Genomic DNA, 12,521 nt, shown 5'->3' with positions numbered 1-12,521 from the left:
TTGAACAAGGGTTATTTGTAAAATTACCTGCCCAGGTTCCGATTTGATGTGCTTCATTACTGCATTCTTATACCAGAAATGTTGCAACTAACTTTTTATTACAAAAGCAAGGAAATACTTAAAGCAATTAAAGTCACATTGAAAGAAAAAACAAAAAGCCTGGAAAACAAAAAAAGCTTTTTTTTTTTCCTTCTCAAGTGGACTGCAATAGGCAGATAGTTAAATAAGGAGTCTTTTCAGGATAAAATACTTTAGCACTTGTTGGAGAAAGAAAATATAAGTATAAAGCTTAGACAGGTTAAGGTGACTAAATAATTACATTTACAGACAAGGCTACATCTCATAAAAACGTTCACAAGAGTGCTAACAAAAGTAGCACTGGTAAGGTACTACACTTCATGATCAGAATCAGATTAGCAACAGGAATAAGCTTCAAACAGTCAAAACTCAAAAGTCTCTCAACTCCCTATTTAAACTGTTTGTAACACTGAGATATGAAAGAAATATTGTAAGTTACTTTAGGTTGAAACAATTAAGTGTGAGTTTCAGTCTTACAAATGCAGAGTTTATGGTGCAAATCCATCCATATCCTAATACATTCTCATCTTCATTTATAAGTAAACATTAAGAGTGATTTTGTTTAGATTTTTAACCATTAGTGATAGGTCATCATCATGGACAGTGTAAGGCATCACTTAATAAAAATGGTTTGGTTTTACTGAAGATGTATTTTGGAGTTTCTGAAGGTTCATAACTCTTGGAATGTGCTTGCTAGGATAGGGTTGTTGCTAGGATAATCCCAAGTATCAGAAGCAATACAGTAACACAGATAATTATGAACATCAATTTCTGCAAAAGAAAAACAAAAGTTGAGATTGAAATACCCTGTCAGGTAGAGAACTGTTCACATACATGTACAGCCACAGGAAATGAGTAATACTGATACCTGATTTGAGTGCTTTGGTTTTCTTTCTAGAAAAATTAAGATAAATGCTTACTGCGTTTATTCTTTCCTAACATACACGTAACCATAGTTACAAGATGGAGCTATCTGTGAAACATTTCTGTGTTTTGCTTCACAGTATAATTGTTATTACTCACGGCCAACTTTTGTAAATATCATTACATACAGAAACAGATGCAGTAGTGAACATTTACTTATAAGGGTCATGTCTAAGTACAGTGACATTGCTCACTGCCACCCTCCTTGGATAAATATTTGTAGCCTGCTCAAACCTTTAGATGCCATGCTTAATGGAATTCATAGAACTCAGTAAAACATGAGTGAAAACACTGTGTAGGTAATAGCTCAGAAGAGCTGCAAAGGAAAAACAACTGATAGGTTCTATGTACATGCATGAAAGTCTGACACTAGGTCAGGTGTTGCTGACTCTAAGCAATGATACAGTAAAACTGTTATCTGCCCATAAACCAAAGCTGAGAAGAAACTGTAAGAACAAAAGTAAAAGCCTTGATATTAAAAGAGTGTTAGTACAGAAAACTGAGGTCCTGATTAGCTCTTTGGAATGACTCTGTTCATAGTGCTTCATGCATAGTTTGAACATGCAGAAGTTGACTTTCTATTGGGCTCAGAAGGAGGTAAGTAGCCTAGTTTGGTGTTATCTTGACAAGAAATGGTAGCTTAGTATAGCAAGAATCTGAAGATTGAACAAATTCTCAAAATTCATGTTCTCAAATTCCAGTTGGAATTTTTGCAGACTTCCTTTTACAAATACATTGTTATTTCCCACTGCTTCATTTAGTCTGGTATTAATAAATAGTTTCAAAGTAAGAAATCGTGGGATGTTCTGCATGTTCATGGTTGTAGACATCTACTTTTATGAAAGCTCTGCCTAAAACCATGTAACACCACATCTGATAAAGTTCCAGATGTAACTGGTTTCTCATATATTGCTGCAGATTATTTGCTGATGTGACGTTTCAGTATAAAAAAAAATTTCAAAGGGCTGCAAGGCAATAATTGCATTTTTTAGTCTCATTTCCTTCTGTGTTTACGAGTCTCATGTAGGGATTGCATTCTGTGCAGGTGGCAGCTTACCACTAGGTGTCAGTTTCAATACTGACATGACGGTGCTTTTACAGTATCCAGAGATGGATAAGATCCCCCAGTGCATCTCAAGCCTACCACCCAGTACTAACTGTACAGATATTAAGGGTTAGTAGAACAATAGAAGCTACCAGGACAAAACAAGATCAGAATTAGCTGATTAGTTACTTACTGCCACTGTGGCAGGAAGTCACACATGCTGAGGTTATCCATGCATCACCGAAAACCAACAGACAAACCAATAATTAGAGCAACTACAGCAATCAACACCAATGACACAATGACAATTACCCACATTTTCTGTCAAAAACCAAGGTATTTATTATTTTAAGGTTAAGCAAATTGCTTTGCATTTATTTTCACTTTTTAAAATAGTCACGTTTTAGATCCACACTCATTTTTGTTAAAGCCTGCAGTGTTCTCCAATTGGGATAAATGTACCTGTATACTCTTGCATGCATAAGGATAAAGAGTGTTCACAGGTAAACTACTGCGACTAGTATCTCTACAGTTGTCAAAGATGAGAAACCCACCATTTACATATACATTAAGTGGGCTCTTTTGACTCTTGTTGCATAATTTCTTTTAAATGTAACGTGTGTTATCTACATGTAGATATCTGTCTATCTACAGAAAGATGCATTATTCCCTCAAGTCCAACTCACCATAAAAAGCCTCACAAAATTGCACAGCATCTCAAAAGGGGAAATTATGAAGGCAGAGGAACAATTCATTCACTCTGCAATCATACAGTTATAAAATATAAATTACTCAGTAGTTTGATTTCAGAATACATTATTTGGCTTTCTTACGGGAAGAAAGATGTTGAGACACAAAACAAGTTTCCATACCAATGGCAAATGCCTGAACGCTACTCAACTCAATTCCTCCACAAAATTGAGTGTAGCGGTTTAATATCACACCCTTTCCAGAGGGACGATCTCCCTTATCTAGTTCTTTTACGAGAGTACAAAAGTAGCTATCTGTAAAGAGAATATTTACAGATGGAATTCTAGAAAAGCCTGCTTCAGCAAACCCAGTAATTTTATTTTACCTGCTAACATGACAATTTTACAGCTATAAATCCAGGTAAGTTTACCAGTGATAAAGATCCAAAAACCTTTAAGCTTATTTAGAGTCTGAATAATTAAAGGTATCACAGTAATGGATAAGAACCACCTGTGAAGTTTCATCTACTAGCACAGTAATTCTTTTGTTTGTTTGTTTGTTTTTCTACAGTCTGTAATGATAGCTTTTTAAGTAGGAAATGTAGCCTCAGCTGTGCATGAATTGCTTATATGTTTTTGAAGTAAGACAAGTTTCTGTCCCCTACTGGTAATATCTATTTTTAATAACTATAACAAAACGCATTGGAAAGGTTCTGATTCTTTCCTGATGGGATTGGGGGGGTGCTGCTTGTAAAATCCTTTGGTAAATCTTCCTGTCATACACTAATTTATAACTGCATTTTCTAATTTTAAATATCATGACTACAGAAAAGTAAGATGTGTATTAATTCTACCTTAAAGGACTGAATACAACAACAGGAAAATCAACTAAAACTTCACACTGCACTAAATTAATATACTGACTAGCACAATTACAGAAAGATAGCATACCCTTCGTGCTTTACTCTGATATTTAACTGCCTTTTTTGTCTCTTCTTTTGCATGTTCCACGTAATCTGATGCGTTCATCACATTCTTCTCTATGTTGTTGATCATTTCACCCTTAAAATGAAATTTTGAAGAAAAAGATTTATTAGAATCCGTGGATCCTTGTTTAATGAACTGAAGAGAAGGAAGGCTATAGAATATCAATGATTACACAGTGAATAATGTACATATTGGCAGCTGACATTTTTTCTGCTTTGATGTGTAAAGGAAAAAGGGAATGAGAAGCAAGGGCTCAAAGTTCTAACCAAACAAGGAACATTCATGGGCAGGGCAGGCATATTTCTCCCTTTTGCAGGAACAAATACTGAACACCTGAAAACATACCATGAATGTGAGGTATGCTTTAACAGCCAAAACTAAAACTCACATACTAAAGAGATCAGAAATCTCTGGGGTGCCTGGAAGTGGGAAAGGATATTGACTACTTCTGACACAGGGTTCAACCGTTATCTAAGAACACACACACACATGTAATAGCAACCTCAGAAGTTCCATGGAATTGAGGGTTCACCATGTCAATACACAAGAAATTCTCATTAATTACGATGAATGAGATTTGGTTATGAAATGGAGGATTAGTGAAAAATTACAGTAAGTCTATTACCTGTGTTTCTGTCCATCAGAAGAAACAACCAGCAGCAGTAAACAGCAAAGCATTAAAAAATGATGCACAAGTAACTTTTGTTCATTTCTAATTCAATAGAAAACTGCTACCAATTTGCCTTGGATAGATATTTAACATCAAAGCAACACAGGACTTAGAGAACAAAACCTAATTAAAAAAAATAAAATAGTCCTTTTCAGGAAAATTTCTCCCCTGAATGTGACTTTTTTCACTTTCCTGCAGAAGTCAAAGCATTTTCAGAAGAGAAGTTAAAAATATTTTTGTTAGATAACTGGTATGTAAAGAGATGGATGGAACAAATTTACGTAGTAAGACAAAGCTTATAAATGTAAAGAAACTCCATGAATGACTTTTCAATCCCTTCATATTCACTTTACAACAGTAATCATTCCTTTGTATTATGTGCAAGTTGCATACATTCTTGCTAATGCACATTTTATTCTACCATAATAGTCCTTTACCATGCCTATGGCAATCCTAAACTCCCAAGATACCAGCAAACATTCCAGGAGAGAGAGTTGTTCTTTCTTAACCATGCATAAAGTGTTCAAGCTTATTGCAATATCAGCATGTTGAAGAAAATATTAAGTATAGCAACTGAAAAGAAAGTCTATGCTTAGTTATTCATAGTACATACCACAACTACACCCACATTGTGCTTTTGTCTAAAACACCTTTAGTGATTAACTTTCATATATTGTAATCACAGTCAAAAACCACTCTAAGTCTGTATTATCTGAATACAAGCAATTGTTCCTGCACATTTCAATGAGGAAGACTGGGGGGAAGAAAAAAAAAAATCCCACTTACATAAACGTGTTTGAATTGGTTCATTTACCTGAGTCTCAACAAACATTGCCATGTCCATAAACATTTCATGTAGTTCCCGTATGCTGGATTCCAGTTTCATAATATCCTTGTGACGTGACTCAATTTCGTTCAGAGCTTGCCTCGTGATTTGGGAGTCTGATATAATCTTTAGAAGAACAAAAAAAAGATACAGCCATAAATATGTGCTGACATAGCAGAAGCAGCAGAATAGAAGAGAGACATAAACTGGACTAGAAATACATACATCTGAAGTGAAAATTGAAGGATTACCGCTCTCTAACATTTCTTCCAGTTCCTCATCAGTGGTGGTCTTTCCAGCTAGGATAGAAACAGCAGTACTTTACATAGTATCACTTACTCATTATTGAACATAAAATTTTACCATACCAGAAGGATGACAATTCAAAGAAAATTCCTGTATTGAGCATTGTTTTCAGCCATTACCAAGTGCCATTTTGCATATGGGAAAAAAAGTCAAAACAACCCAAACCAGAAAAATATCAAGTAATAGTCAGAAGACAATGCTGAGGAAAAGCTGAAGGCTCTAATTGAGTAATAACAACATCAACTCTAAATAACCATGTCCTGAGGGTCTCTCCTCTTAAACGTATAGGTAAGGAAGAACTTAACTTGCCCAATAAACTTTACTGAAAAGCTGAATTGAACATTAGCACGAGAGGCTAATGACAAACTTCAGAAAGCACATGAAAAGCAAAGTCATCTTGTAATGTGCCACCTTTCTGTTTATGTTTCCTATTTCAGCAATATACATACTTGCTTTTCAAGGAGACAATCAAAAAGGCTAATTTTAGGTTGAGTATGTTATGGATATTTTAGACACCTTCTGAGGTAGATGCTGTAGTTGAGCATAGAGTCAAGCACCTTTCTGAATACTCCTCATAGTAATCAATGATGAAGTAAGTCAGATGTGAGTCAGTCAACAAACAATTAGTGTAAATTAACAGCAGCACTGATTTTATGTCAGCTGAATTTAACAAATGTTCTTATTGACAAAAATATCATAGGATAACGAGAGATGTCCTGTTTAGCATGTTAATTTTAGAATGGCTTTTACTAATACTTGCTATTTTCAGAACACCGTTTCTCTTAATGTTACATTTAAAGTTGCAGCATCAGAAATAAATGAAACAAAGGGAAAAGACAGTTACTTTAATAATTTTCAACAAAAAAAAAATTAGTGAATTTAACCTTATTTTCTTTACACTTGCTCTGAACAGTAACGCCAAAGAGTTTGTGCCACGTGGTAATTTTTCTCTCACGCGCTTCAAGAAGACAAGCAAGATCTATGATGTTTTGTACCATCTTTAAGTAGCGAGAAACAAGGGAGTTATAACAACACAATTTACTTTTTAAAACATGTATTCAGGTCACTTACTTATCTCCAATTGCCTCTGTATCCGACCTTTGCTGCGTTCTCGAAAGAGAGTTTGCGTCTCATTGTATTCTGTCATGACCTCCACAAACTTGTGCGCCAATACAGAGTGCTGTTTGATGAGGACATGAAAGTGGGGAACAAAACCAATTATCTTTTTGATACAGCACAAGCCTGCACAGCAACTGAAAGTGGTGCTGACATTCCAACAAAATAGAACATGAACCTCAGAAATCATTTCATAGTAGTCAAACTCAATTCTCCAATTTACTACAATCCTCTTAAACTTAAGGGATCATACCTGTGTTTTTCTTATCCTGAGGTCCACTGATGTCCTATTAGCATTTTCACCCTGATCAAAAGTCTGCTCAATAGCTAAGAACAATACAAGAATGTTAGGAGTCAATGTTCCGTATAATTATTTAATAGCTCAGTTACTTTGTAAATAGTGTTAATTATTACTTTCTTCATGTACAAGATCCTCATAGACATGTTTAATATTTCAGGGGGAGGGGGTGCGTGGCAGTGATATATAGATAAATTTAAAATCATTTGGATAATTGGTACAGATCTTAGAACACAGTAACTACTTCAATGCTCTTAACACAGTCATGCTACTGTCTATTACTATGGAAAAGTTTCAAAAGTTATAACAGAACTGGCAGCTCTTACGGCTTAAACAGTAAACACCATACCCTGGGTTTATGGAAGTAATTGCAGTACAGTAACATTAAAACACTCAATATATTTCAAAACCTATGCTAAATAATGAAGACATACCCACAGGGGAAAGCTACAGCAACATTAGCTGGTTTGAATTTAAAATACAGTTAAGTGCTCTAGAGCAATTCCGTGTGTAGGTATGTATGCTATGGAGACTCTTTTTGCAGTTAATCTTCAACATGACCAAAACCCAGCATTTCAGTTGCAGAATTCATTTCTACACAGAGGACTTACTTTGCACTTCAATTTTCTAGGTTATTCCTGAAAGCAAGCAAGCTCTTTTCCTGTTCCATAGACTGAGCTGTGCTGAGACCTGGTATTTGTCAGTGGTGAAGGTTGCCAAGGAGGAATAAAGTAGAGGACGATACTGTTCCTGGCATGGGCTGTACATTAGGTGGCAGGGAGGAGGTGGTTCTCTATTTTAAAGAGCTATCAAATACAGTTTATGCATACACAATGCAGCTTTTAAAGTTTTGGAGTTCAGCTGCAATGTGCTAAGTCTGTAACACTGCTACGTCCTGAATAATTACACATGAAAGCAGTTTCATTTCTCCTTACAACTTACCCTTTAACCTGGCTCGGACTTTATTAGCAATCTTCTTTATTTCCTCATTTAATTCTTCAAGTTCTTCCTTTGTTCCTAAAAGGAAAAAAAAAAAAAAGAAAAAAAAAAAGAAGAAATTAAAAATATGGGATTTTTTTCTTTAGAACTGTTGATAATAGTAAGCCAGCAACTATCTACAACTCTACCTTGCAGTGTCATAACTGTATCCAGTATAACAATGCAGAGAACTTATTATACTCCTAAGTACTTTACCATTTTTGTAACAGCATACTATTAGTTCCTGCTTCTTATGAGAAGCCCTTACGCTTGGGAAATGTTATTACCAAGTCACTAACTAAACCAGGCGATGAAATATTCCACATTTTTTTCTTAACGCAACACTTTCAGGGTAATACTTGTTTGCTCGTCAAAATGAAAGTTCACTGAAGCCTATCGAGTGAAGATACAGATTTTTCCCCATTTCTAGTTCTGTTGTTTATCATGGACTCATTGCTTTTACTCTTATTAACACATCTGTACCATGCACTCCCCATTATTAAGACTACTACACAAAAACTTCACAAAGAATTTCGCTACATTTCTGTTACTGGGTTTACTGAAGATGCTCGATTCACAGGAGCCTACATTACTTACAGGCAAGGTCATATTCCTGCACAATTCAGATGCATGATTGAGCACAGTTTTTAGCACAAACACAAGCTGATACATGAGCTGAGACCACAGATGTTAAAACACTCAGATGAACCTGAGATCTATGTATGAGATGACCGTGTATGATTGTTAAGACAAAAAGCAGTCTGCAAAATCATTTAAGAATACAAGCATATACAAAGGAAAGAGGCTGGGGAGAAAACCCAACATCCAAAGTTCAGTTTTCATCAACAAGAAAGAGTTGCAACATTTCACAAAAATATCTCCCCATCTTTTCTCTTTCCGTTAAGGTTCTCCCGCAAACACAGACATGCCTTGAATTATTAAGTGTTGAGAACACAGCAGGTTCCATGTTTCTGTCTAAGTTCCCTAAACTTTTGAGTTCTCTGTTCAGAGAGCACATCTGCACTTCTAAAAATAGGGCTCCATCATGGAACTCTCTACTACTGCTGAAGCAGCTGCTTGTAGTGTTACTGTCAGGCAGGAAGTTGCCCCTGATGAAGAATAAAGAGAAGATGGCTCTACCCTATGAGCTTCAGCTGACACTTGGACACTGTTACCAAGTAAAAGAAATGCAAGCAGCCTCTCCACATTTCTGAAGACACAATCCATTTCATGATACCACATTAAACTGGAGTTTTGCTCTAGCAAAGGTGTGGATCATGCAACAAATATGCTGAAAATGTATTTATTCAAACAAGACTTAAAAAAGGGTGAAAAATAAGCGAATGAAATAGTAAAGATTAAAGATGGAAATATTGAAATGAATTGTGTTACATTTTGCATTCTGAACACGTCAAGTTCTATTCCCATAAATAGCTAAACCCAAGCAAATTACTTTAGAATATCCAGCCACACATATCTGAAATCTAAAAAAGTGATACGTACTTCCTTCAGGATTTGGTGCTGACAGGATAATGCTGTGCTGCTTCTTCACTTCTTCTACATTTTGTGCTATTTTTGCTATATTATTTCTAAGTTCCTCAACCTGGAAGAAGAGAAATATGGCCATGAAAACAGTACAATAGTTCAGGGCAAAGATTAAAAACATAATATATTTTGCTAATAAAAATTAAAAGTATTTCACTGCAATATCTAAGTATCTGACAGAAGTGCCAGCAGAAATGTTGATTTAATCACCTTGCACTTTCACGAAGAAGCAGTATTTTTAATAACATATATATTGTGTATGACAAAAAATCTGAAGTGCCAATATTCTTAATAACAAAGATTATAAAATAATATAAGCAAATTCCTTGTTGAGAGCAAGTTAAAAACATTTCTATGCAGTAAAGACAGAAAACACCTGAAATAAACAAACAAAAGCATTACCAGAATTTGATTTGGAACACTGTTACAAAGCATACTGGGGACGGGGTGTAGATGAATTGCTAAACCTAAGGAGAGAAATTAAAAGGCACAGAGAAATAACTGTAAATCTTTAATGATGGTGAAAACTGTAACTTTACCTGTTGGAAAAAGTCATCCATAAAATGGTCTTTTTCAACAATAACTGTCTCCCCATCTTCATTTCCTTTATACTGCAAAAGACAAGGAAACCAATCTATGAAATAAACCTCAGGCTCCTTTTCTAACACAGCGATGCCCTCTTCAACACTGCTACTGCAGACATTTCTGACAACAGCCTGCGAAGTCACAAAAGTAAGTTTCCTTCTTCTTCTGAGGGCCACAATTCAAAAACAAACAAGCAAAGAGGTCAAAGAAAGTCACCCAACTACCATGAAGTAGTGAATGCTCAGGCATTTACATGCACACCTCTAAACAGCTTCAGGACAGAAACAGTCTGTGAACGATGTCAGAGTTTTAATTACCTGTCATAAAAACTATTCACATACAATTTGGCATCTAAGTGTTCTCTCACAGCATAAAGATATTTCCACAGTGAGTCCCACATGAACTGAAATTAACATTCAGTTTACTAAGACAGTCAATCAATCCCTCTTAAAGAAATACTAAGAGGAGTGCTGATGACTGCCTTCTGATGGTGAAAGCTGAACATCTAATGCAAGCTAGAACAAAAAGCTACCAACATCTGCTTACTAGTTTTGCCCTTGGGTGTCTCAAGGCTGCCATTCCACACCACTTTAGATATAATTACACACACTAAACTACACACACATTACATAATTGATAAATCCTGGAACAGCAGCCAAGGCAGCAGCAGCCCAAGCTGACAGGCTGTCGCAGCTCACCAGGGCACACAGATCAACACGCTGCCTCCGTCCCACTGCTGTAACCCTTGAGCCAGCCCTGCAGAATACATGGATCCTCAAAGGAACCAAGATTCAAGTTTTATCAAAGGAAAAGAGAAAATTAACATGCATCCTAGAAAAGGAAATAGATCCAGCCTCCATGTTCTCTAGTTCCCTCTGTGAAGCACAGGCTGTTTGAACTTTGTTGAAACAAAATTTGAGCAAAATACTATTTTAACATACAGTCAAAGGGTTATCTGTTAGAAAAACAAAATACAAGACAGGTACCATTAAGGGATTTTCACATCCTAGATGCTTTTCTTACAAGTCCCTCTGCCTTTGGTCTTCTAACACCCGCTTTCTGCTACTAAACCATGATCCTATTTACCCACAGGCCCTTTGTTTCTGGTTTTATTAAACTAGGTGAGGTGTATATTATTATTAAACTAGGTGAGGTGGCAAAACAATTCTGCCATTTAATCCAGTGTCAAGCACTGCTGATATCTAATATAGAAGATTATACTTAATGAAGATCTAAGAGCGTCCCAAATCTTCAAGGAGTTATTACTTAGACTTTGTGACAGTTCCTTTCCTGCATATTCAGGGAGTGCATAAAGCCCTATGACAATGTTTGTCAGAAATCATCTGGTTTTTATACTTAGGGAAAACCATAAAGCCCCAGCTAAAATACAGAAATTTAGATGTTATTGCTTTCCTGGCACACCCTCCCATCACTCATAGCACTGTGTGTCATTGAAGACTTACTGCAGTCGCTCCTTTTGAGGACATGACTGCTAGAACTCAGCATTAAAGAACCTGTCCTTAGGGAATGTAATCAATCATCAGGCTTGCCCAACACAAACAAGCGAGACAGTCTGTGCCCAAATGAAGTCACCCAACTTTTACCCACGCCAGAGACTACAAAGCAACCAGTTGAAAGTTAAGAATGAGCTACAATTGAAAGACATTTAATTTCATTACTTATGTAAAAGAACAACTTCTGTTTACATTGACTGAGTAAAGAATAATTTATCTACTTGTTTATAACCAAATACTGTATTTAGTTAACTGAACTAAAAATAATGAAAATAGCATCAGCTAAGAGATGCAGATGTCAGCTTTCAGCTTGGTCAGATGAACTTAGTAAAACATTAAACACCTGAGTGGATCTTAAACAAATGAAAGATACAAAAATCTTACTGGGAAGCCCTGTTTGTAGATGCCAGGCTGGAAGGGAGCAATCAGGATTCCCCACCCTGTAGGGTAGTTCCACATTCATTTCTCTTTCACATTTGGCTACAATGACACCACTGACAGATCAATTTGCTGTCTACGATTTGTTGAAGGATTTATGGACATGCTACTTTGAACATCAACACTTGAGACACCTGATCACTTTTCACTCCTGTTCTCTACGTTCTTAAATCACCACTTACCTAAAATACAGCTTATCTCCTAATTCTCTTGAACTTAAGTGACGCATCTCTTCTGACAACCGCACAGTTTAACCAAGGACTCACTTTTATCATCAAATTCAACAGAAACACATTGTTTCTCCTAGACCTTGCCTCCCCAGTATAAGCAATATCACAAAAAACTGATAAAAAGTTCCACGTCAATGCCAAGAGCAATTTAATGTAGCCTGTTTGCAGCTCATACCTTGACCTTGGGACTCAAAGTCTGGGACATACAACTCTATAAACATTCATATACTTGTAAAATGTACAAAGTTCCCTTAGAAACTGGTTTGTATCACAGAATCCAGATACTCAGACA

General features: G+C 36.1%; 1 protein-coding gene across 2 annotated transcripts; it reads right to left on the bottom strand.

Moving 5' to 3' along the window:
* Positions 1-370: 370 nt before the first annotated feature.
* Positions 371-10,069, bottom strand: STX2 (syntaxin 2). 2 transcript variants are annotated; one of them, XM_010016879.1, is made up of 10 exons: positions 10,002-10,069; positions 9,421-9,520; positions 7,882-7,956; positions 6,895-6,968; positions 6,597-6,705; positions 5,445-5,518; positions 5,208-5,345; positions 3,688-3,798; positions 2,241-2,368; positions 558-849 (listed from the first exon to the last, which is right to left on the bottom strand). In XM_010016879.1, the coding sequence occupies exons 1-9, from the start codon at positions 10,020-10,022 to the stop codon at positions 2,285-2,287; spliced, it is 786 nt and encodes a 261-aa protein (XP_010015181.1). In that variant the 5' UTR covers positions 10,023-10,069; the 3' UTR covers positions 558-849; positions 2,241-2,284. The 2 variants fall into 2 exon arrangements, with proteins under 2 accessions (XP_010015182.1, XP_010015181.1); XM_010016880.1 differs by lacking the exon at positions 2,241-2,368 and having other exon boundaries at positions 371-849.
* Positions 10,070-12,521: the final 2,452 nt, after the last annotated feature.

The sequence above is a fragment of the Nestor notabilis genome, unplaced genomic scaffold (assembly GCF_000696875.1).
Source record: "Nestor notabilis isolate BGI_N333 unplaced genomic scaffold, ASM69687v1 scaffold15546, whole genome shotgun sequence".
Lineage (NCBI taxonomy): Eukaryota > Metazoa > Chordata > Aves > Psittaciformes > Psittacidae > Nestor > Nestor notabilis.
Note: the sequence above shows the minus strand (reverse complement) of the source record. Positions and strands in the feature narration are given on the sequence as shown.

Excerpts from the sequence above, each read along its gene's own strand:
- STX2 (XM_010016879.1), bottom strand. The coding sequence starts at position 10,022 with ATGGATGACTTTTTCCAACAG. Across the intron at positions 7,957-9,420 it reads AGCACCAAATCCTGAAGGAA|GAACAAAGGAAGAACTTGAA; the intron begins GTACGTATCACT and ends TTTTCCTTTTAG. Across the intron at positions 5,519-6,596 it reads ACAGAGGCAATTGGAGATAA|CTGGAAAGACCACCACTGAT; the intron begins GTAAGTGACCTG and ends TTTCTATCCTAG.